Source organism: Podarcis melisellensis (genome assembly GCF_964234715.1).
Source record: "Podarcis melisellensis genome assembly, chromosome: 4".
NCBI classification, from domain to species: domain Eukaryota; kingdom Metazoa; phylum Chordata; class Lepidosauria; order Squamata; family Lacertidae; genus Podarcis; species Podarcis melisellensis.
The window spans coordinates 71,023,781-71,049,546 of NC_138531.1; the positions used below are offsets into that span (position 1 = coordinate 71,023,781).

The following is a 25,766-nucleotide window of genomic DNA, read 5'->3' on the forward strand; positions in this document are numbered from 1 at the left end:
TTAAAAAATTTCTTCTTACTTAAAAATGTATGCAGTGGTACCTCGGTTTTCGAACATCTCCATTGACAAACGTTTCGGTTTTCAGACTCCCAAAACCCAGAAGTAAATGCTTCGGTTTTTGAACACGCCTCAGAAGTCGAACATGCCATGCGGCTTCCGCTGAGTGCAAGATCCTGAGGCCTAGCTGTCAGCTATTGATTTTTTGGTTTTCAAACGTTTCACAACTCGAATGGTTTTCTGTAACGGATTACGTTCGAAAACCAAGATACCACTGTATATCACTATTGTGTTAGTTCAGGTATTTCTATTCCTACTTAACCCTCAGCTTTTTCCCTCATACCTTTATTACTTGCAGGAAAATGACATGACTACTTATAATGAGGTTGATCTAGGGAGCACGGTGAAACTCTGCTTGTGCAGTGGGGTTTCCCTGCGTCCTCTCCCTCCTCCTCGCAGCCCCCTATGTCCCTCAAAGTCAACTCCTAGTGGTTAGAGGATGCTGTGGAGTGGTATAGGATGGAGTGCAAGGGGTTGCAGTGGATTAATCAGAATTGAAGGCAAGGAAATGCCTTGCCTAAGTGGTAGTGCCCTCCCACTGGTGAAAGGCACATTTGGATCCAAATCAATAAGTAGGTATGTTTTTGTTTTTAAAACATATCAAAATCTTGTCATCTCATAGACTGGGAACAGAGAGAGTGGATGTTCTTCTATAGCTCTCATCATCACTAACCATTGACCATACTGACTGGGACTGATGGGAATTTAAGTCCAACATACGGTTCTCCATCCCTGCCATACGTAATAATAAGGTGCAATGTACACTCTTAAGTTTGTTGGATTTTACAAATGATCATCCTAATGCTTTCCAGACGCAGAGCCAAGATACTTGATTGCAGTGAGGCCAGCACCTGTTCCAAATTACAAGAAACCCTGCTCAGGTATTGTAACAGTATTAAACATTTTTTTCCATAAACAGTTAGAAGAGAAAACATTTATTTGAGATGGCAGATAATAATTCTGCTAGTTCTGTGTGTTTATGTCAAGATATCCCCTGAGCGTTGAGATAGTGCCATGAGGGAGTCAGGGAGTGTGCCTGTGGTACAACACATTTCCGCAACGGCCTTTAATGTTCAATGATGATGATGAAATGTCTATCTGCCATAGATAAACAGTGATGGAATATGTACTTTCCTAGGCCCCTTCACTCTGAGGAACGCCATGTTGTGCTTCCTCTACTCATGCATGTAAATTCATGGGGGGGGGGGGCAATGTGAAGCATTGGAATGTTGAATGGTGATCCTGAAATTTTAGATGCTATGGAAATAAATACTTGAGTAACGGAAGGTGGTATTAACCTTCTAACCAGGTTACATGGTTATATGCTATTGTAGTCTTTCTGGCAAGCACCATACACATCAAATTGCATACAAATCTATTAGGTGACACACTAAACTGAATTCAGTTTACAGCTATGCCACATTCTACACACACCCACACCCACACACACCTGTTTGTGCAGTTTTGGGTGATCTGCCAAAAAAATTAAAAAGGACCGGTGAACTGCTGGAAGACCACAGTACATGGTTGGGTCAAAAGTTATGCAGGCCCTTCAGATACATCTTCTAATATATAAAATTGTTTAAATTTTCTATGTTTTCTTACATAGGTAAAACAAATACACCAAAGCCCCTCCAGCTGGTAATAGGCACTTTAACTCCAACTTCGGTCTTCTTGTCCTGGGGGATCTTAGTCAACCCAAAACATGATTGGACCACAATGAATAACTGTGCAAATGACAGGTAATCAACTGAAAGATACAGCTAATGAAGATTAGGGGATGGTGTTTTGCCCATTTGGCTTGGATTCCAAGTTGCTGCTCTTTAAATGGAAGGATTCTGCATTCACAGAAGGATAGTTGAGCTTGTGGTTATGCCACCTGCTTCACACACACTCTATGCCGTTTTTGATGGTCACTCAGAACAAAACAACTGTTGAAGGGGTTCTTCCATGGGTGCACACAATGCCTGTTGGCTGTGGTGGTCCACATTATTTTGTCAACAATGCTACTGTGGAATGATAACGTTACAGGTACTAATAAACAAATTCACATTGCTCATGCCAGATGAATTGGTGTGAGACTAAATGAGGGCTGTGAAATGAAGATGAAGGAAAATGGGAGCATTAGCTGAGCAGTAGCAGCAAAAAAATGTGAATGTATGGCAGAGTAAGTATTTTTCAACAGTCTGATCAGCCATGGCAAACATACTACTTTTTGAGATGACTATCGAAAGTAGAGAACATTGACACAAATAATAGTGTTGGAATAATTCCTGTAACAGTTTTGGACTTGCTGTCTCCCTTTCCTAAGTCACAATTCTATGTTATTTATAGTTTAATTTATCAGGTGGCTGTTGCCTAAGAGCTGTTGGCACATTTATCCATATTGCTTTCCTTGTATGAACCTCATATTGCTCTCAAAATGCTGCCAGGCTTGATTTTAATCTCAATTAGATCAAGCTAAATCTGTAAGAACTGCTGAATTAAGTGGCATAGTTGGAATAAGTTGAGAGGACATTTAAGATTCCTTCATGTTTTTATTCCTGGAGGCCAATCAGTTATGAACATGATGCAGTAACAACTAAAATCAATGCTGATTCTTTCCCCCCTTGATTGATTGATTGATGAGTTCCATGGAAGAAATAAAATAAGCATATTAGAAAACTAGGGCATATTTTTAAGGTGGGAAATTCTAGAGAAGTCATGTAGTTGAAACAGATTTACATCAAGCATTAAAGTAAGCTTTAAACAACTATCATTCTGTTAGAAAAGTAGTTTATGAGAGCTGTTGCTTTACTTAGATTTTCAGGTCAAATTTATCAAAATCAAAAATTCTAATTCTGGATTTCTTAAATGTTAAATCTGTGATATGTTGCTTAATGGTGTCTGTTGATTAGACAGTACAACTGAGTAATGTTTTAAACCCATATTTGTTTATTCTAATGAACTGTGGAGCTTGGTTTTACTATAGTGGCAATAAGCAAATAGTCATTTTGGCTGCTCAGAATAGTCACTTTCCAGTGACTGAAATGAGTCTAAACTAACAGAGAATCAAATATTTGCATAGAGAATCCTCAGGAAGGCTATAGTAAATTTCAGTCTTGAATCCCAGAAGCAAAATGATACTGACTACATCACCTATTGTTCCTTAAATGAAAAAAGCACCACAGTACCTTATTTTAAATTGTATTTCCCCCTTTGATTAGAGGTATCCATTTTCTTTTTCTCAACTAGGTTTTATACAGTCCGCTACAGAGAAAAGGACAAGAATAAGAAATGGGTTCTCCAGCTTTGTCCAACAACAGAAACTGTGGTGGATAATCTGAAACCCAACACAATTTATGAATTTGGAGTGAAAGACAATACAGATAATGGGGTCTGGAGCAAGATTTTCAATCACAAAGTGGCTGTGCCTGGTAAGTAATGTGTATCTCTTCCTGAGCAGAACAAGATGCTACAGGGTAGGCATTTATGCACATGTCAGCTCTTTTCAGACATAAAGTAGGTGTGGCTTCTATTCTTTACCCCCCAAAAATGAGCACATGGGTGAAAGAAGTGAAACCTTCCATTTCCTGCCTTGCTGTACTGTGTGCTATTGCTTTCAGCAATCTTCCCTCTGCCAGGCTCACTTCCATTATTTAAATGCAGCAGAGCAAAGTAAGGTATGGCCAGGCTGTGCATGGGTTTCACTCACATCCCCTGTGCTCTCTTTTCTTATTGCAATAATAGACTCCCTACATCTATGCATGATGCAGACTTAAGCACAGCTGTCTCATCATGTCATAGTTTGGCTCTATGTTATTGAAGGGAAAGGTCAGATTATTGGCATGTTATGCAGTCGTTAAAATTATTAATGTCAAGACTTGCACTTGACTGTACTGCATGTTGAGAATCAATAAAAATTTAGAGATGGTTTTAAATTCTTTTTTTTACAAATCTGACATCACAGCATGCCTCCAAACAGATTTAGTTTGCTCTCCAGTATTAATCTGCACTATGAGACATTTCATGAACTCACACCTGCCTTTTTCTCTAGGGTTTCTTGTAGTCAAATCAGTGCAGTGCAACATGTCATATTTTAATAACCTGCTTCATTGTTGTTGTTCGCAATAACATGTAGCACTAGCCTGTCCAATGTGAACAAAGTCCTGTTGAGGCTGTTCAGGGTGCGTGTACCTTTAATTAGAAGTTTCCTGTTTGCAGATCTTTCTGGATTTCTTTCTTTCTATTGATCACAACTAGCAGATTAATGTTTTAATTGCACTTTGAATAGCCTTTCTTAATTTGACAACTATTGATTTCTGCTCCTGCAAAATCAGAGTGGATGTCTCTAATTCCTGTTCTCTAATTCCCTTGGATTGCTTTCTCTCCCATTTTATGTGGCAAAATAGCATCATATCCATTTTGTTACATCCATCTATTCCTACAGTACTAGCATTTGTTAGTGCTTGGCATTGTCTTTCATACATAATTGAAGATTCCCTTTTTCTGCTCATTCACCTGAAAAAACTACCGTACTTTTCCGTCTGTTAGACACCAGGTGTATTACCCCCCCCCCCATTTTGGGGGACTAGGTTTTAAGAAAATGAGGGGAGATGGCCCAAAGTTGTAGAGCCTCTCCCCCCATGCAGCTGCGGACAGGAAACACTCCCTAGATCGTTTCCCCTGTGCAGATAGGGAGTGCTTCCCTTTCTCAGCAGCATCGAGGGAAGTTGTGCTTCAGCCAGCCAGCCAGCATCCCCAGATCGCTCTTCTTGCAGCAGCATCTCCCTCCATGCCACTACAGTGGTACCTTGGGTTACATACGCTTCAGGTTACAGACTCCGCTAACCCAGAAATAGTGCTTCAGGTTAAGAACTTTGCTCCGGCGGTGCGGCAGCAGCAGGAGGCCCCATTAGCTAAAGTGGTGCTTCAGGTTAAGAACAGTTTCAGGTTAAGTACAGACCTCCGGAACAAATTACAGTAATTACTTAACCTAAGGTACCACTGTATCTGTGTATTGGATGACCCCAGTTTTTTTACATGATTTTTGTGTCAAAAAACCTCGTCCAATACAAGGAAAAATACAGTAGGTTCTGAAGCAGCATATTTGCTTCCTTAATTTGGGTTATGGTTGTTTCATTTTATTTATGACATGCATTTTTGTTTTATTCTGATTTAAAATCTTTCATGCATGCAGTAGAAAACCTTTTGTGTTTGTATGGAATGTTTCTCAAGCTGTGTAATGTCCTCTATTTTCTATATTAATTGCTGAGCCCACACTACAATAATCTACATTAATTCAGATTAAAATAGAAAATTTACAAATACTTCAAATACAGTTTACAAATACTAAACCAAAAACAGGTCTTTGGGCTTCGTCCCAACCAGCAAACCAGCCACATGTATAGAGCTCCCAATCTCTGCAGGCCTGCATGCTGTCTTGTCACTTGTCACTTATATGCCAGTTCTATAGTTAAGCTTTCAATGTGGATTTTGTGTGCAAGAATAAATATTTTGATGGAGCAAGAGGGTCAATTCCCTATCCTTGAACTGTTCTATATGTCTGAACTGGACAAAAAGTGGGAGCTCTATACTGTTGAGAATGTAAATAGAAGGAGAATAAATAACAGTTTGATCGTTAACAGCCATAAACACTGGGGACCAACTGGAGTAGATCTCCCTATGTTTGAATATTAAAAGGGGTTTTGTGTGTTGAAAAACGCAGAATAATTTTGTTGTGTTTTTCAACCAGGTAAAAACAAAGAAAATGGACAACTCCAAAATAATTACAAAATACCAAGAATCCCAACTCAGGTATGAAACTAAGCTTATTTTAGGGTCTAATACTGTATAAATGACTAATATATCAAATCTGGTAGTTCTGGGGGTTTTGTTTTTTCTCTCAACTAACGTTATGCAAACAATATTATTACATCCTCTCAAGGAACACACAAGTACTTCTCACTTCCTCAAATCAGAAAAACACCCTGTCCATCGCAATTTCACAGAAAACTGAATTGTCCTAGTAGCATTTTTGGGTGCAGTTTATCAAATTTATACCAAATCCAGCCTTGGCAGATGAGAATTATTTTTGGAGATGGAAAAACGTGGTATTTAATTGCTTTATCATTGCAATTTGATACACAAATACTGTTCTCTCGGGGGCAGGGGGCTTTTACAGTGTAGAAAGACTTTGTTTGATTCTATTTCTGCAACAAGCATGGATAACAGATATAGATTATATCAATTTCAAAGTTTTCCCCACTGTTTCTGTCAAAAACATTTGAGTTGTTGATAGAATCAGCATAGCTGTCAATTTACAGATATGAAAATAAGGGACCAGCAGCCTTGAAAATAAGGGACCAGCAGCCAAAATAAGGGACCTGCAGCCTCATCTGTTCCAGGCACTCCAGTCTTCCTGTCCTCCTGCAGTCTGGTCAAACTCATTTTGGTAGCTTCGAGAACACTGTCCAACCAACTTTGTAACCAGAGGTTCAACTGAATAGAATCTGAATCACATGCACCACAAGGCCTATGCAGCCTCAACTTAAGATGGCTCCCCGGCCTGGCTTTGCACTGCAAAGTTTGCAGCAGCACGTGCAACAAAATGGCATCCAGCATTCAAAACCCCCCTCAGCTTGCATTAACTAGCCACACACAAGGCATGCAAGCTCCACCTCCAGTCGTTCTTAGACTTCTTATTGGGTGAGCAACACAGCCAAGCAACACAGTTGGAGCCTCCCTCCTCCCTGGACAGCAGGGAGGAAAGGAGAGGAGCTGCTTCCTTTGAAATTTAAGGGACATCATTTAAGGGACATTTAAGGGACATCCATCAATAAGGGACAGCAGCGGGACATGGTTCTGGAATAAGGGACTGTCCCTTCAAATAAGGGACACTTGACAGCTATGAGAATCAGTGTTGGGAGTAAATTAGAAAATCAGGTGTCAAACTGATTTTACTCTGCTTTTCTGCCTAACAATGCCAGAACAGAATTGCATAGTTAGATAGAACTGCTAATATCATAATCAAAATGAATTTGCCATCATTACAAACCTACTGTGTGACTTCACTTGGAATAGTATGTACGTTTCCAATCACTTCACCTCAAAAAATATATCGTCGAGCTGGAAAAGATTCACAAAAGATCAACTAAAATGATCAAAAGGGTGGAGCAACTCCCTTATGAGGAAAGTTTAAATATTTGGCAGCTTTTTTGTTTAGGTAAAAAGCAAGTAAGAGGTGACACATAAAAGTGTTTAAGGTTATGCATGTGTAGAGAAAGTGGATAGAGCAAAGATTTTCTCCCTCATAATACTGGAATTCACAGCAGGCCCAGCACCAGTGATTGGTGAGATTAGATCATTCAATGATAGATAGGCAAATCTCCCAACATTCTATCTCATATGTGGATTGGCTTGTTAAGAATACTGCTTATTGCAATGTTCACTGTAAATATTGCATTTTCATACTATTCTAACAATTAACTAAATGTAACTAATAAAGAACTAAAGAGAGTGCCATTGCATGTGAACTGAATTTCAGCTTCGTGGCTCATGTGGGAAAATGTTAAATCATTTTGGGATGTAGTTTAACTCAGAGGTTTGAACCAGAGACATGTCCTATTTTTCAGTGTGTGGTTGTGCATTTTTGGAATCGGGGTACGTTTGTCTGCATGTATACAAAATGTCAAGTTTCTAAGTTGTGTGAGAAAGAATTAAAACATTCTTCATCCAGTTCTGCTCTCTTAACCTCATTGCAAGCCAGATACAGGGTCATAAAGGTAAAGGGTAAAGGGACCCCTGACCATTAGTTCCAGTCGTGACCGACTCTGGGGTTGCGGCACTCATCTCGCTTTATTGGCCGAGGGAGCCAGCGTACAGCTTCCAGTCATGTGGCCAGCATGACTAAGCCGCATCTGGTGAACCAGAGCAGCGCACCGAAACACCATTTACCTTCCTGCCAGAGTGGTACCTATTTATCTACTTGCACTTTGAGGTGCTTTCGAACTGCTAGGTTGGCAGGAGCAGGGACCGAGCAACGGGCGCTCACCCCGTCACGGGGATTCGAACCGCTGACCTTCTGATCGGCAAGTCCTAGGCTCTGTGGTTTAACCCACAGTGCCACCCGCGTCCCTATACAGGGTCATAGGAAAGCTGTAAAAATTACATGCCATCCTTTGGTCTGTTGTTTATTTTATTCTATAAGCCATGGGTATGGAAGAGGCAGAAGGAAACAATGTCAGAAGATGTATTTCACTTCTGCTTGATTCTGATGCAACAGTCTTATAATGTCAAGTTCCAAGGTGGAGTCCTTTACTTGATTCTCTGACCAAGAAGGCGGGAACTTTAGTTTCTTCTGTTTGTTTATCTCCAAAGAAAAACAAGATTTTCTCAAAGATTTGTCCAGTCAAATGGAGCAGGCCTGACTTAAAAGAGATGTCTTGCATCTTTAAAATGTATATATGTTATTTTGGCCGTTTCCCAAAAAGTCAGCAAAAAAGAAAGAAAGAAAAGACTGCCAAAAACTACATGGCTACTTCCTACTCTTCTATGTTTTTGCCAAACCAGAGGAACGTGAAACATAGATGGTTAAGTGCATTAGGCATACAATCAGGAGTCAATATGTCTGGTTTCTGGCACTGCTTGTACAACTAATCTTCTCTTAGTTATGCAGTGCTCACTTCCATTAATCTCCCATTTTTCTGTCACATATAATCTTATGGCACATCAATCTCCGTCTGTATTCTGTGTAGGACAGATAGGTCAGCAGTCCCTATGCAAATGAATAAAAGAACACAAATCTTACAGTAATGTTTAGCCAGCTCTAGAATCTCAGGCCTGGGACTCTCCCCAGGCAAAACACCCTCCTGGGCCACTCATCAGTTTGTTTTGCACCTTCCATAAGTGATTTTGCCTGGCTGGAATGTGTCCTTTGACAATGCTCCTTGCTTGTCTGAGTGGAGGATAGAGAGGATAGTGAAGAAACTCGTAGTGTTCAAAGCCAAAAATCATATTTATTGCTCCAGCTACATTTGCCTTTAGCCCTTCCCATCTCTGGCATGTGGCCCCCAGAAGGTTATCCAGAAGGGATTGTGGCCCTTGGGCTGAAGAAGGTTCCCCAGCGGAATGGATGTCTGGGGGGAATTTCTGAGAAATTGATGTTAATAATTGTTTAATAATTGTTTTATTACTATTATCTTTTGTTTTTTAAAAAAACAACCAACAACTTTTGGGGTGTCCTGGTTTTTACTTTTTGAAATATGGCAACCCTGTTTATGGCCATCCTTGAACAAATGAACTTCAATAGGAAACACCAGCATGAAACTGCTAAATTACAGCTAGGAGAAATTTGATTCAGTTTGCATTCAAACCTAAATCCATGCAAGTCACACTTTGAAACAATATAAGAACTGAAACACAGCCATCCAAAAATCACACTTGAATTTTGCAGTGAAATTCTCCAGCCAAACAAGATTTACAAAAATGGATATATTGGGTAAAAAATTATGCAACAAAGGAAGATATTCGTGAAAATATACAAAAATGGACTATGTTGTGAAAAACCACATACAAAAATTGTGGGTTAGGAGAAATTCACACTCAAATGTTGAAGAATTTTCATGAGGTTTTTTTAAAAAAAAATCACAGAAGTGATTTATCCACATCATAGAAATGTGAAAAATTAATTTAAGATCAGAAATATAACAAACAGAGAGAACAAAAATTGGCAGATCCTTCCATCCCTAATTAAAACTTTTCAAAGATTCTATTAATTTGGTCCTGAATATTTTTTTTATAATAATAATAATAATAATAATAATAATAATAATAATAATAATAATAATTATTATTATTATTATTATTATTTAGTATTTATACCCCGCCCAGCTGGCTGGGTTTCCCCAGCCACTCTGGGTGGCTTGCAAAAAAAATATTAAAATACTGTACTACATCAAACATTAAAAGCCTCCCTAAACAGGGCTGCCTTCAGATGTCTTCTAAAAGTCTGGTAGTTGTTGTTCTCTTTGACATCTGGTGGGAGGGCATTCCACAGGGAGGGCGCCACTACCGAGAAGGCCCTCTGCACGGTTCCCTGTAACTTGGATTCTCGTAGTGAGGGAACCGCCAGAAGGCCCTCGGTGCTGGACCTCAGTGTCCGGGTAGAATGATGGGGATGGAGACGCTCCTTCAGATATACTGGACCGAGGCCGTTTAGGGCTTTAAAGGTCAGCACCAACACTTTGAATTGTGCTCGGAAACGTATTGGAAGCCAATGCAGGTCTTTCAAGACCGGTGTTATATGGTCTCGGCGGCCGCTCCCAGTCACCAGTCTAGCTGCCGCATTCTGGATTAGTTGTAGTTTCCGGGTCACCTTCAAAGGTAGCCCCACGTAGAGTGCATTGCAGTAGTCCAAGCGGGAGATAACCAGAGCATGCACCACTCTGGCAAGGCAGTCCACAGGCAGATAAGATCTCAGCCTACGTACCAGATGGAGCTGGTAAACAGCTGCCCTGGACACAGATTTGACCTGTGCCTCCATGGACAACTGTGAGTCCAAAATGACTCCCAGGCTGCGCACCTGGTCCTTCAGGGGCACAGTTACCCCATTCAGGACCAGGGAATCCTCCACACCTGCCCGCCTCCTGTCCCCCCCAAAACAGTACTTCTGTCTTGTCAGGATTCAACCTCAATCTGTTAGCCGCCATCCATCCTCCAACTGCCTCCAGACACTCACACAGGACCTTGAACGCCTTCACTGGTTCTGATTTAAGAGAGACGTAGAGCTGGGTATCATCCGCATACTGATGAACATCCAGCCCAAACCCCCTGATGATCTCTCCCAGCAGCTGCATGTAGATGTTGAAAAGCATGGGGGAGAGGACAGAACCCTGAACCACCCACAAGTGAGAGCCCAGGGGTCTGAACACTCATCCCCCCCCCCACCACTTTCTGAACACGGCCCAGGAGGAAGGAGCGGAACCACTGTATGGTTTTTACTCAGCAATGCTAACATACTGTAGTTATGTTATCACTAATTACTGCTACTGTGAAGGGTTCACTCAGGAGGGTTCTTTTTGCATGAATCTAAGTTCTAATTTAATTGTCAGACTGTACTTTTTCAATTTCATTGCCATTTAATTCCAACTTTCACTTTTTAATATGTGCCTGAGGATTACATTTTATGCATCTGATGAAGTGGATTGTAGTCATGAAAGCTTAAGTCATAATTATTTGTTACTCTTTAAGATGCCACAGGATTCTTTGCTTTTTTATATACTTGCAGTAGTGTCTTTAAGTCCTTCATTTCTCATATTTGTTCTCTGTGAAATAAAAGCTTAACAAACCTCCCATCAATCAGTAAAGCTGTCAGTTTAAATTATGATATTGCATAATGTATCCTCTCTTTGCGATAACCATGTTTGTTTAATTTTTAGATGTCTTCTGAACATCAAATCATGCTTTCATTGCACCTTATATTGTAGGTAGACTTAGTTACACAACCTGATTTATAGTCTGGGGTTGAGTCAGGTAATTCTTACAACTACAGTATCTACAGCCAGGCTGGTGCCTGATCCCTGGGAATGCCAAAGGTCTTTTAACATTATGTCAGAATTTCCTTTCCCTTTAGGAGGAAATGAGATAAGTAAATAAAAATTAGGAGCTGCTTCCAGCTTTGTTACAAAGTTCCCTAAATAATATACTTAACTATCAACTGGGACTAAGAATGAAGGAAACATTTTCAAGATTGAAAGAGTCTTTTGAGCAGAAACTGGGTTAACACAGATACTTAACTTCTGCTCCAACTATTGATATATAATTCTTATTATTTCTAGTGTAAATAGTTGTTTCCTATGCTTTTATCATTTTTTGAACCTGCGGTCTCATAACCTAGCTGTTTTGGAAGCCTTTTTGACAAGCTTCTGAAAACCAGATGTAGAAAAACAACCATTTCCCTTCTGCCCATATGCCTGCTGACCACAAATAATTATATTAGATTCTTGTACAATTATCACCAAGTTATGTGGCAGTTTTACTCTCATTCTGTGCTGGGGTCTAACCATTTCAGGCCTGTTTAAGATCAAATTGCAAAATCTTGATTCTTCTGTTAAAGCTGTTTTGTAATTGAACCTGCCACACCCTTTGCGCCTCCTTCCCAAAGCCAGGTGCCTCCTTGCCCACCTGTGGGTGGGGGGCAGAGTGAGGGCAGGGTTGCCAATTTTGGACCATGCATGGGGCACCATAATTCCCAAGTCTGCCACGTGGAAAAGTTAATGAAAAGTGTAACAAGTGCCATACTCCTGGTGGATCATGCCCAGTGCACTTGTTTCCAAATTATGGACAGGATCTAAAGGAGCACCTGGGCTATTCCAGATCCCTTTACCTCTGGTACCCCATAAAAAGCTGCTCTTCAAGGCCAGGACAGGGTCTGTTTGGACTGCAAATCCATATAGAATTATAGTTCTGGTGCATGTGATAAGTTTGCCATTTTAATGTATACACATCCCCATACTGAAAAATGGACAGAATGCATGTGTTCCCTTACATTCTTACATTAGCCTTATACTCAGAGAAGAGTTATTGCTGTTTTCCACATTTCTGGCATTTCTTGTATTTTCCAGACTTTCTACAGTTAAAATGTTGACTGTGGGAGCTGCCTAAAGCAGTGGCTATCCAGAAGGTCCAATAGGAGAGAGCTGAAGTTTGCCACTTCTTTAACACAGAAAGCTAGTTTTTTAAGACGATGGATCTTATTTTCCTTGTAAAGACAAAGAGTTTTTTATTCTGTTGGAAAGCAATCATTATCAAATAAAAACACACTATACAATTGCCAAATCCAAAATCCAGTTTCTATCATGTCAGGTGGGATGTTGCCTCTGTGTGGTTGAAACTTCAAAGCAACAATATATTCCTCTGCCTTGTCTAAATTGGGTGGTAGCATAAGGTTACCAGACGTCCCCGTTTCCCAGGGACAGTCCCCGGATTTACAAATCAGTCCCCATACAAAATCCATTGAAGTTGAAAAGTGTCCCCGGATTCATTGAATAAAATCTGGTTACCTTATGGTAGCACTTGGGTATGAAATGCACATCAAAATTTGTTTTCTGGTGCCAAAGCTGAACCCCTGTTTTTATGGCTATCCACTGCATGGATAGTGCATTGGCTTGGCAGATTCAGCAATCAAAAGCCATAGGTTGTCCTGCTAGGCTGTTAGCAGCCAGGACAGCATGGGTCATTTGTATTTATGAAGTTAAACATGTACTGGCTGTATAGCTAGATAAAACTGAAGCAGCAGTATTATTTTGCTTTGCACTTGGAAGATATGTCCATTCTTGGGACAACTGAGCTTTAGGAAAAACTTATTTTGCCACCTCAAGAAAAAGCGAGTAACATTCGTATTTTTATAGAATGTTTTCTTTTCCTCTCCAGTTTATACCAGCAGATTCAAAAGTTCAGCTTCCTTACACAGTAATCAAACAAGGTAATGTGTATGACTTCTCATACTTGATTTCCATAGAATGGAAGACATTTCTTTATACATGAAAATAATTGGGGTGTGTTGGGGGAGGGTCCGTGAACAGAAAGGAATATTCTTGTTTTAAGACTGGAGGAAACATTCTGAAAACTAATCCTTTTAACCGAATTCCATTGTCACACTGAATGCAAGACTTAACTCATTCTGATCAGTTCTTATAACATGACTTCTTATCCCTGCAGAAAAGAAAAAAAAAAATCTTGGGTTAAATTAATATTTTTGGCAACAACCAAGTCCATATCCTGTTGGCAGTCTGCATTATATCTTTTGGCTGCAAAAAAAGGAAAGATTTTGAAGATGCACACCAAACTGTCCTAGGGGCACAACCCCAGGGCAATACAGCATTTCATATGGCTAAATCCATTCCAAGAGCCCAGTTCTGTATAGGTCAAATGGAATTTTGGAACCTGGAAACATATTGTGGGACACCTAAAGTTAAACCTTGAATAGGAACAGAGTAATCTGGATTTGATTCCTTTGAGAGGACAGATTACTGGAGAATAAAAGCATTATGATATACTTCAGTTTATTTACACATGGGACATAAGTAGAAGACCTCTTAGATACTCCAACAGCAGTCACATTGCCCTACATCAGTCTCCCAAAGAGGGAGATCCAAAAGGCACTTTCCAGAACCGAAGACTGTTACCTCTTTTGAAGACCCACTCTCTAAAAGCTGCTTCTTTGTTTCTTTCCATGCACAGGCTTAGATCACATCAGTCTTAGCTGGGGTACTTGAAACCAACAATGTATTCCTTTGCCTTCTCAAAAATGGGAGGTATGAAGTGCACATCAAAAGCTTGTTTCTGGCACAACAGCTGAATCACTGTGTTTGTGGCTATCCAACATGTAGTCAGTGCATTGACAGCTTCAGCAGTCAGTGGCCGAAAACTGATTGCAGACTGAGGCTCATGGAGGAGTGTCCCGTTTCGCCTAATAGATTAGCCTCTACTGCCCTTCTATCCAACAACAACTTTATTGATGATCTCATGATGCTAACGTCTTTAGGAGGAAACACAAAGGCTTGGCCGCCTGTCCATTTTAAATTCCTACTCTCCTTCTCTTGGCCAGGCAGCACATTGATCTGTGCATCATCTAATAATAATCTATGTTTCTTCTCTTCTTTTGATGTCCTGTGAAGGGCCCACAATCTGCTTGGATCCTTGTCTCTTTCAGTTAAAAAATGAAGTTATTTGTATTAAGCTCTTTACCTACCTTTCTTACTATATTGCTCCTGCCTACTAGCCAGGATGGCTATGGTCCACCTCCATGGGAGAGTACTCTTCTGCTTTCATCCTGCTTGCAGGTTCCCACAGGCATCTGGTTGGCCACTATGGAAGCAGTGTAGATGGCCTCATCCAGAGAGGTGTTCTTACAATCTTGGATTCCTTCTGAAAACCCCGCCATCTCTGAGAACCATTTATTCCTTGTATGGTCAACCTTTTCAGACCCAGGACCAGCTTTTAACCCAAACATGTATTTTGGGCCCCATTTCTTAATATTTTCTCATGTATTTGCATGGTGGTAGTGCTCCTGTTGTGATGGCCACACTTGTTCCTTAGTTTAATCTGTCTTCAATTCCCCTTGACCCTTTCCACTCCTATCAGCCATCTACTCTGTGGTTATTCCACTACCACACCAGCAACCTGTCTCTTCTCTCTTTCCACACTTCCTTCGAATACACCACCATTTCCCCCATTCTTATGACCCCCCTTCAATCAGTTAGAAGGGAATAATGGATGGAGTTAATGAGGTTCTATCTGCATTTATCTCAAAACACCTGACATATGGTAGTGTTTTATGGAATATCTCCCCCCAGAGAGGCTCACCTGGCATATTTGCTGCCTTTTCATTATGAGCCATTGGCACTTCACTTGTACACCAAGTTTCCAATTGCTGGTTTATGTGCTGGTTTTAATTGTTTACATTTTTTTTAGCTGCTATGTTTTATGTTGATTTTAGCTGAAGTCTTTCTCTGGACTTTTTTTGCTTTGGAGATTTGTTTTGGTTTCTGTATTTTTTATTTGTGAATTGTATTTTATTTATGTTAATTGCCCTGATAATTGTGGTTGGATCGGTGACATGCAAATGTAATAAACGAGCAAATTTATGCAGCCTTGACTTCCTCTCTTCCAACTCTTATTTTGATCCCTGCAACCTGGCGTCTGCCTTTTTTTCTCTCCACTGAAACTACTTTCATTAAAATCCCCTGTGGTTTCCTTATTGCCTAATCAAATGGACTCTATTCTTCTCATTGCTGACATTTAGATCTGTCTCTTTACTTAACTTGATGGTATTGTATTAATGGACCTTACTGAAATTGGCTGCATATTGTCACAAGTACTGATCATGTGTGTGAGAGAATTTGATTTGTAATTTTGCAGCAACTTAGAGACAATGTAGATAATGAGAATTGTTCCATTCCATTCTTGTTTTCACAGTACTTCAAAATGTCACACATCGGGCACAATCTAAAATCCCAGAGAAGGCTCCATTAGCAGGACCAATACTAGGTATTCCAGAATATTCCAGACAGGTGCACCAGGGTTCACCTTCAACCCTTATCTTTTAGAGTTTTCTCTTTTCTTATAGTTATTTGCTTTGCATCTTTCTTACTACTACTGTATCTGAGCAGAGAGAGATAAGGAAAGGTATATTCTTAAAACTGCTGGTAGCTACATTGTTGTTATCATTCTTTAAGAGTAAAGTGGGGACAATCCTTTACATGTCTTCAGCAAGTAAGTAAAAAATGTTTTCCATAAAGGTAAAATGCTTGCATGGGAACTTGGTTGGGGCTGTTAAGGAGGTTGTAGTACTTACAATATGAAACTAGTACCTTCGTCATGATTATACTTCTTTCCCTACTGCTCTCTCTCCACACCACTAACACTTTATATTAGTTTTTATTCAAAAACATCAATTTTTAAAAAGTACTCCTGAATGAACAACTCCTTTACCTTCCTGTGTAGTGCACCTTATTGTACCAGATTTCAATGGAACACGACAGAAACTGCCATCACTGGATATCTCTGAAAGACCAGAGAAAAAACCGGGTAAGCAGAAACAAGTAGCTGGATTTGGGAAGCATGTAAATCAGGTCTGCCCAGCTTCTGACGTTTCAAGATGGCGAGACATCCATGTTTGGAAATTGAGTGGGAATGTTTCACCACTGTGGGTCTTCCTCCATTGGTCACTGAGACCATCACACAGCCTGTTAGCCTTGTGTTACCAAGTATTTGAAAGTGCCTAGGGGGCAACTGGAGCTGATCCCTGCTGAAAGTGGAATTTGCAGCTGGCACTGATTTGGCAAACCAGACAGGGATTGGCCGCGCTCAGGAGTTCCTGATCCGGAATCACCAAATGGAGCTGTTCCCTGCCTAAAGCAAAGTTCATAGCTGGCACCAATGAGCTGATCAAAGGTGGCTGCAAAGGGGTGTACAAATCTTTAAAAAGGTAAATAAATTGGAAAGTTTAAAATATAAATCTCTTTTTACAAAATTAAATTGTCTAAAATACATGAATGGTCTAAATATATGTTGTCCTGTTTAGGACCGTATATCAAAAATTCTTCCCCCAAAACTCTTCTTTTTCAGGTAAACCCACTTGACCTGCAAGATCAAAAGCTTAGTAGATGACAGACTGTCTTAACTAGGAGGAAAACAGACTAGGCAAAAAAAGCACCATTCAGAGATTTTGCTCATGAAAGATGAGGAATACCGAACATAAATGGTATCACGATGCCTCACACTTAAAATAATCCCTTGATGGCGCATCACATTTGCCTGTTAAATTAACTAAGTCAATAGATTCAAAATGTTTGGAAAGACTATGGAATCTTAGGTGAACATACCCTTTATTTAGTCAATTTTGTCTAAAAGATTTTACGGAGATGGAATTATATTACAAGACAACATTGTTGGGGCTCCACATATATATTGCAGCAGAGTACAGAAATAAACAGTCTGCTAAGAATGCTGTTTGAAGGAATAAATAAACAAGGTTTATTACTCCTACATTCTGAGTAGAAGCTTACATGTGGAGTTATGAGGTTAAACACCAACTGACTAGGAGAAGAAGCAGGAAGGAACTAAATGTCTGAGAAACAATACAGAAAGATATTTTGGTGTGAAAGGACTTACAGAAAAATAGGGGTGAATCCCGGTGATTAATTGACTCTACAGGGTTCTTGAGTTTGTTGTGGTTTTCTGAAAATCAGTAACGTGTTTTTTTTAAAAAATGACAGTATTTGGGAAGACCATCTTCTGTTCAGGCTTCAAAGTTGATGAGACACTGAATTGCCATTTAATGAGAAAATTCAAAATAATAATTTGCAGATGAAGTTCAGTATCCTGAAATTTGTGGTTGTGGTATCCTAACTTCGTTTGCTAATGCTTGCCTTCTGAAAAATTGAAAATTAGTGGTTTTGAATTTTTCCTTTACTCACTTGTGCATGTACCAAGGTCCATCAGACTAGCTAATGTAAAACACTATTATGATGTGGTCTGGTTTGGAAGGGGTGTTCAACTGTCTCCCATTTTGAGACCACTGGCGACATCAGGGATGTTAGTGTTTATGGTAGTCATGCTGGGTCAATTATTATTAAGAAAAGCAGAACAATGAGAAGTTGGGAAATTTACTTTCCAAAGATTTAGATCCTTTGCTTCTTGTCACAATCTCTGTAGTTGTAATGGATAATATATGTGTTTACTAAATCCTACATTTTCTTTAAAAAGCTAAGAATGAAACCCAGGAATGGCCTGCGGAATCCAAGACACCAGAAGTACAAGAAATCTCTCCCCAATCCCAGCCTGGTGATTATTTTTTTCTGTTTATTTCTATTGTTTATTTTATTTTAATTAGATTGTGTGCTCAATTAACAATTCATTCATTTATTTAGACCACATTAATAAAATACTACATAAAACTGAGCTTACATCAGTTAGGCAAAATGTATTGAAGTATTCTCATTTTCCTGCATGTTAACTATTTCCCTCAGCATCTCTATACAGTGGTACTTCAGGTTACATACGCTTCAGGTTACATACGCTTCAGATTACAGACTCCACTAACCCAGAAATAGTACCTCAGGTTAAGAACTTTGCTTCAGGATAAGAACAGAAATCGTGCTCCGGCGGCGCAGCAGCAGCAGGAGGCCCCATTAGCTGAACTGATGCTTCAGGTTAAGAACAGTGTCAGGTTAAGAACGGACCTCCAGAACGAATTAAGTACTTAACCCGAGGTACCACTGTACAGCCGTATTCTTTTTATATGAGTTATAAACTTCAAAAATTTTCTGATTTGGAAGCTCATTTAATATTCTGTTGGTGTGTTGCACTTATTAAACCTTTACAGAGGTCAACTGCACTCCCATCTAATACTCTTACACTTCTGTATACTGAACAAACTGTTACAGATGGAACAGCCTGCTTGATAGCTGAGGTGCCTGCACTGCTAGTTGTTTCAGTAACATGGAAGAGGCAAACTATGAAGCAGAAGATGATGGATATCTTTTAGAACACTGGTTTAAAAAAGGGGTATACAGGGAAATTGGACACATTAATCAGACATAAACAGCTTGCGGCTGGTTTTTAGATCCAGCATTGCCATTGGTTATGTAAATAACATCCAATAACTTGGTAGTTATTTACTTGGTAGTAAATAACTTCCAATAACTTGGGATATAGCTGCTGAACCAGCTATATCCCTTCTTGGAGATGGAGAGGTGGGCAGGATGCACTGTTCTATCTTTTCTACAGAGTCTTAGGTAGCCACTACAATTATCCAGATATTTTTTCTTTAAGGGGAAATTGAGTGAATGGTTTTCAATCACAAGCTGAAAAAACTATTTCATGGAGTTTCAGTGACCGTACATTTCTGGTGAAATACTGTATACAGTGGTACCTCAGGTTAAGTACTTAATTCATTCCAGGGGTCCGTTCTTAACCTGAAACTGTTCTTAACCTGAAGCACCAGTTCAGCTAATGGGGCCTCCTGCTGCTAGCACGCCACCAGAGCATGATTTCTGTTCTCATCCTGAAGTAAACTTCTTAACCCGAGGTACTATTTCTGGGTTAGCAGAATCTGTAACCTGAAGCGAATGTAACATGAAGCATATGTAACCTAAAGCGTATGTAACCCGAGGTACCACTGTATGTGCTTTTATGCTCAGTGTAATATTCAGTTCACTATCAAGTTTTTAAACTTATATGAAAATGATGTTGGTGACCTTTCATTAGTAGAACAATTTCATCCTTTTCTTATTTGTTTTTCAAAACACAATAAATGTACTTTTCCATTATTTGATCTCTTCACGCTTTCTGATATTTCTTCACTCCTCTAACTTGGTCTCTTAAATTACTCAAACCACCAATGAATTGTTCCCTTGCATAAATCCAAAATGATCACTGGAATGGTTTCTATTTGACTTGCATGACAGTGGGACTGGCTATTGTTAGCTATACCCTTGCCTATTTACAAGGAGAAATTACTTTGAAAGAAAGCACAATATGCTGTGTTTTATAAATACTTGTACATGCCCTTACTTGATTGAATGATCAAAGGATTTTAAATGTCTAACAATGATCTTATATTCTGAAATGAGGTTTCTTTTATTACATGCTGCTTGACCTAATTCAATTATACTTGGATATCCTACCCTACACTAAGAATTATGCTGACTTTTTAAAATCTTGCAGCTATGACTGAACTAGACTGGGGAAGCAGCAAACCTACAGCTGCCAGTGCCTCAGAAGAAACAAAGAGCTCTCCAGGTAAAATACAACCTTCCTGTGCTGCAAGTACTATTTAGTGAGAGAGCCCCTGCAGAGATTTAAAATCACAAAACATGCAGCAAAGTAAAGCGTGAAACTATAGGCTATTAGATCTTTTAAATGTTCCCTTCTAAGTTTCTTTCAAAACTCCCCACTTCCCCTTTGCAGAGAAAGAGACTACATGTTTGGTAAGTTAAAAATGGTTTACTTACAAACTCTTCAAAGGTCAGATCCATGTGCTTTTCCATACAGCAGCAAAAAAAAAAAAAAGGACAGTACAACTTAGTTTCAAAAAGTGGTAAGAGTTTCTATATTTTTTGTATAGCGACACAAAGATGGCTTGCAGAAGCCTTGCTAAGTCAGAGCATCCATCTTAGACATCCTTACTGGTCAGGTTCATATGGTGGAAGTAGAAAAAGAAGAAGAATTTGGTAACATTTCCTCCCAAGGTGAGGGAATGTGACCTTGCTTAGCCTGGCAGGACAGCTTACTCTATGGTCTTAACCCCTTCATGCATTAATTACAGTTAAGCATGTTGGTTATATGAGGCTGCATAATACCCCACATACTCAATGTGACCAACTTTTGATAACAGCGCTTTAGGAACATTATGGTAGAATTGTAACTGCTGTGCTAGCAGAATGTGGTGTCCTCGTTCCAATAAAGAAATAATATTAACCCTTTTCTCTTTCTTTTTTAAAGCTCATTCTGAAAGTGAACCAGAATCCTCAAAACTTAATAAAACTCCTTTGCCTAAATTGCCACTTGACACACTGGGTAAATACTTTGTTTATGGCATTTCCATTGCAGACCTAGGGCTACTGAAGGCTACCTCTGATATGTGTGGGTGCATACATATGAAACAGAATCAACTGCTACATAATAGATAAGCAAGTAGTTACTGCCATGCAGGGGAATGCAATCAGTTTTGCACCAGCTTCCTGTATTCTTGGAGCATTCTTGAAATATAGTTGTGATCCTATACCTGTTTGCTCAATATTGAATTTAGTGTGACTTAAAGCTAAGGAAGCATGCATAAGATTGTGGTCTCTGATGCTTTTTAGTGTCTTCTTCAGTGTTTCTTTCAGTGATTTTGGAAAACATGCTTGCTAGCTGGGAGAGATATTTAATGTCTTTTTGTATTGTCAACTAAAAAAATAAATTTTTCTTCAGCAAAATACATCATGGCTATTCAAGTAGTGAGACAAAGGATGCTTCTGGGTGACCTGTTTATTGAACATTTATCCTGATGTGTTTGCACATTGCAGACAATGTTGGCTATTTATTGAGTATGCGTTGTGATTTGTTCAAAGAGTTGCATTAAGCAATCATTATCCTTCCTTGTCGCTAGCAGTCTGGTTTATTTTATTTTTTGAGGAGAGGAGCAGGTTTGTTACACAAGAGTAAAAAATCAGCTTTAATTGTGCAACCTGAATCTGCAGGTATGTGGCTGAATACCACCCAAAGATAGTGGAAGTCTGGAAGCTCCATTGAAGACAAAATATTATCTTTGTGAAGTTGTCTTCATCAACCTGTCCTGCTTTGCATAATGTGGCCATAGTATCCTGTCTAAAGAAAGGATGTCAACTCTCTCTTATTTAGCTCACACTGAAAGGGAAGTGGAGTCTTCAAAACCTTTGGTTGAATTGCCACTTGACACACAGGATAAATACTCTGTACATAGTATTTCTGCTGCAGACACAGGGCTGCTGAAGGCTACCTCTGGTATGTGTAGGTGCATATATGTTAAAGAGATTTTTTTTTATTGTATTACTGAAGTCATGACTGTTGTATAATAAGCAAGTAATCACTGCAATGTGGTGGTGGGCAATGTATGGACATCAATAAGTAAACCTGTTTCAATTAAAGCTGATCATCACAACTTTACAAAGCCTGCAAAGCACCTTTCTCATTCATTATTTTAAAGATAATTGTTCTAGTTAAATAAGATGAGTATATAAAGAAGAATATACTTTGATGGAATTAAATGTGAAGCATAATGGAGAGTTAGGAATCTTACGAACAAGTGGCCTCTGAGAAATTAATTCAAAGCTATTATTGCTGAATGGAAAGGAAAGCTTTGGGTATCAAGGTGAATCTATGGTTCCTTACATCATTGATGTCAGACAAGAAAAATAAGCTCATATAATATATATTGCTAGCACTTGTTTAAAATTGTAAGGAATTATACTGAGTATGAACAGAAAAGGATTTAAAGTCAAGCTCACTGGTTTTTTATTGCTCACAATAGGAAATAAAGTAATCTCCAAGAAAGGTATGCCCCTCTAAAGACAGAATTGGCAACATTTATACATAACAGTTGGATTCCATGTATATTAGCCTTTAATATTACAAAAAGATCCAGCAACATTTTACTTGCAAGTCTGTCTATATGAGCTATTCTATAGGCAATGATCTGAATTCATCTGCTAATTTTCCTTTTGTTTATCTATACTACTTTTTGTCACAAAAATAATATTATAGAAACCTTTTTATTTTATGGTTGACTTAATAGAGTATTAAATTAAGCCAGAGGGAGAGGGAGGACACTGTGGACCATAAATACCATGCAGATCACAAAGGTTCACTCATAAAGAAAAAATCATAAAGAACCAAAAATAAGGTTTAAGAGGGTTATGTGTTAATTCTTAAGAAAAGGTGTCTGGAATCATTAGAAAATGTAAGACATAAGCCATAGAGTACATCTATAGGTTTCTAGATACATATGAAAATAATCACAAATAACCAGATAATTAACTTCCAAAATGTGTCTGTGTTGTTCTTATATTTATAGTAAAAGATAATGGTTTGGGTATATATTATCACAATCTTTCTCACATGCCACATCATCTTCACCCTATGGCAGGTTTAGGGAAGTTTGTAATGTTTAATGTTTTGTTGCAGCATTATTATTATTATTATTATTATTATTATTATTATTATTATTATTATTAACATTCTGTTGAGAGTTGCTCAGAGTGGCTGGGGAAACCCAGCCAGATGGGTGGGGTATAAATAATAAATTATTATTATTATTACTATTGGCACTTTCAGCTATTTTGAATTAAAACCTCAGTTATGATTCATACCTGTGTGATCAGTCCTGTATTCGGCTCAGTCTTTGTAAATTTGCTCCTTGTAATTTGGTCAGTCTATATGTGCAACTGGTTTAGGCCTGTTTTGTCTTGCTGTTTGGTATTGATTCAGTGGAGCTTAGCAAACAAAATAGTTGCTTACCACAGCCTAATCAAGCGAGGTTGTCGACCATCACCGAAACATAGAGATGAATAAGATTTTCTGTCTGTTTGTTACACCAAATTACAAAATAGTAAGTATTTATTTTCAGTATTTTGAATACTGATACATTGGGCTTCTTTTTCTTTTTCCAACTTCTAGCTCCACACGAGTTGCCAGAAATTCCTAAAACTAAAACACCTCACACACTTCAAATGCCCACGGAAACATTGGGTAATGGCAAGCTTTTTAAATACAACTAACAATCATTTTAACTTCACTTCTTTAATATTTCATTAAAAAGCTATATTGCAATGGTAATGTTTTCTTTGGTTCTGTACATGATGGATTATGATGCAACCAATTTCCACTTCTTTCAATTATCTTTCTATAATTTGCAAAATTATGTCCCCAGAAGGCCCTGTATGACAATGGGGTCTTACAGACTTGTAAGGTGAATTTTGCACCGATGCTCTTTATAAAGGTTTGGCCATTTCTTTCACTATAGCTTCAAGTGAAATGCTGCCAGTTCCTTCAGCACCCCAGCCACCTGCTCCAAAAGCCACACCAACAAGGCTGGGTAATTATTATTATTTTTCTCTTATGTTGCCTTTTTCAGGACAGATGTTATTTGAATAGTTTGATGCTCTGGACAAAAATAAATAAGTAGGTGAAATGCAACAATAAGCCTAAATCTCTCAAGTTCATATGCACATAAGCAAAAGTAATATGAGGAGACCACACAAATTTGGTGCCCATAATCATAAGCACATTCAGCTGATCAGCACTTCCATAGTTTCTACACATTGTGGGTAATGCAGAGGAAGAGGACAAGATTTCAGTAGGCTCAGACAGGATTTCTGGGCAATTTGTGGCAGCTCAGCTGGCAGCGTCAAACAAGCTGTCCAGACTAGATTCTACATTAGCTCCACATCTTTGCCCTTAAGTACAAAATTGCCAGTGCAGGAGGAGCAATCTGGATTAGAATTTTAGCATGGAGGGGGTAGGTGAGCTTTGATTTCCCCCCTCTGATATGACTCTGATGCAGATTGGTGGCCCCACACTATCAATTTGCATAGGGGGAAAATTCTATACATAGGCACAAATTCAGAAGGGAAAAAATCTAGAATTTAAATAGAAATACATTACATCTCACCTTAACGAAGAAGACATTAGATGAGTTGTTTGTCAGTCTGCTGACCAGCAAACTGCTGATGGGCATTGTCAAGAATTTTGCTCTCCCTTTTTATAATTACTTATCTTTGAACCAGATTTGGACTAGACAACCCTCACCTAGCGGGTGTCCTAGAAACAGAGGGTTGTCCTCCGGCAGCCCTTCCAATAGAGGACCATCCTCTGTAAAGTAGAATACATGGCTACCCTATTAAACAGTTTTTATCTGCCTGCAAGCTGCTTCGGTAGAAAGAGCTGTAGGTCTTTGAGACACCTTATCCCTTACATATTGAACTGGCAAGAAAGAAGCCACCAGAATGCTATTGTTGCTGTGATAAAAGTCCTATTGAGGTATTAAGAACCCCCTTTTATCTTAGAAGGGAAAACGGTATGTTTGCAGAACATGCTGAACAGGATCTTAGTGCCCAAGACACAGTTTCAAATAATGTGATTGAGCATGGGCCAAACGACACAACATGCAATCACATGTTTTAACAGTGCGTGTATTGTTTTTATGGTAAATAAGAGCCACTGGAGAGCCCAGTCAGAATCAAAACCTTTCCTCCTACACCTACCCCACAAAGCTGTACTTTAACATTGGAGGGAAACTCCTGGTGGTGCCAGTGGCCAATAGTGGGAGCCAGCACATCTGGGTGGGTGTGTTCCATCAGCGCTCCTGAACTGTTTGTGAACTGCTAGTCTCGCGCTTGCATGGAGGCAAGCTGGATTCCATGCCCCTTTTACATCCCAAAGAGGTGATCATCATTGTCAAATATGGACATGCCGACAATCTGGCAAATCCTTGAATGGGATCTCCTAGTCCTTCTGGCTTATAGAAGTTATGGCTTATTTTGATTACAGATTTTTGGTATGTTCAAGTTTCCAAGGCAGGCTTTACTCTTAATGTGGATATTGCTCAGATAACAGGAACAATCACCTTCATAATTTATTTTTTCTTTTCTTAAATTAACTTACTTGAGTCTGAGATCCACAAATTCCTTCATAATTTCAGAAGT

The 25,766-nt window shown here is 39.1% G+C and overlaps 1 protein-coding gene across 36 annotated transcripts in view; it reads left to right on the forward strand.

Annotated features, from left to right (window-relative positions):
- Window positions 1–25,766, forward strand: part of ABI3BP (ABI family member 3 binding protein) — a 140,680-nt gene that overhangs the window by 40,558 nt on the left and 74,356 nt on the right. For 34 of the 36 annotated variants that reach the window (XM_081908358.1, XM_081908326.1, XM_081908337.1 and 31 more), the window contains exons 3-15: window positions 870–938; window positions 1,667–1,799; window positions 3,292–3,473; window positions 5,792–5,853; window positions 13,468–13,519; window positions 16,015–16,086; window positions 16,543–16,626; window positions 18,307–18,384; window positions 20,269–20,343; window positions 21,046–21,120; window positions 21,946–22,068; window positions 23,740–23,811; window positions 24,086–24,157. In XM_081908358.1, coding sequence (XP_081764484.1) covers window positions 870–938; window positions 1,667–1,799; window positions 3,292–3,473; window positions 5,792–5,853; window positions 13,468–13,519; window positions 16,015–16,086; window positions 16,543–16,626; window positions 18,307–18,384; window positions 20,269–20,343; window positions 21,046–21,120; window positions 21,946–22,068; window positions 23,740–23,811; window positions 24,086–24,157 — 1,149 coding nt within the window. The remainder of the gene's footprint in view (window positions 1–869; window positions 939–1,666; window positions 1,800–3,291; window positions 3,474–5,791; window positions 5,854–13,467; window positions 13,520–16,014; window positions 16,087–16,542; window positions 16,627–18,306; window positions 18,385–20,268; window positions 20,344–21,045; window positions 21,121–21,945; window positions 22,069–23,739; window positions 23,812–24,085; window positions 24,158–25,766) is intronic. The other 2 variants (XM_081908330.1, XM_081908327.1) reach the window with 2 other exon arrangements.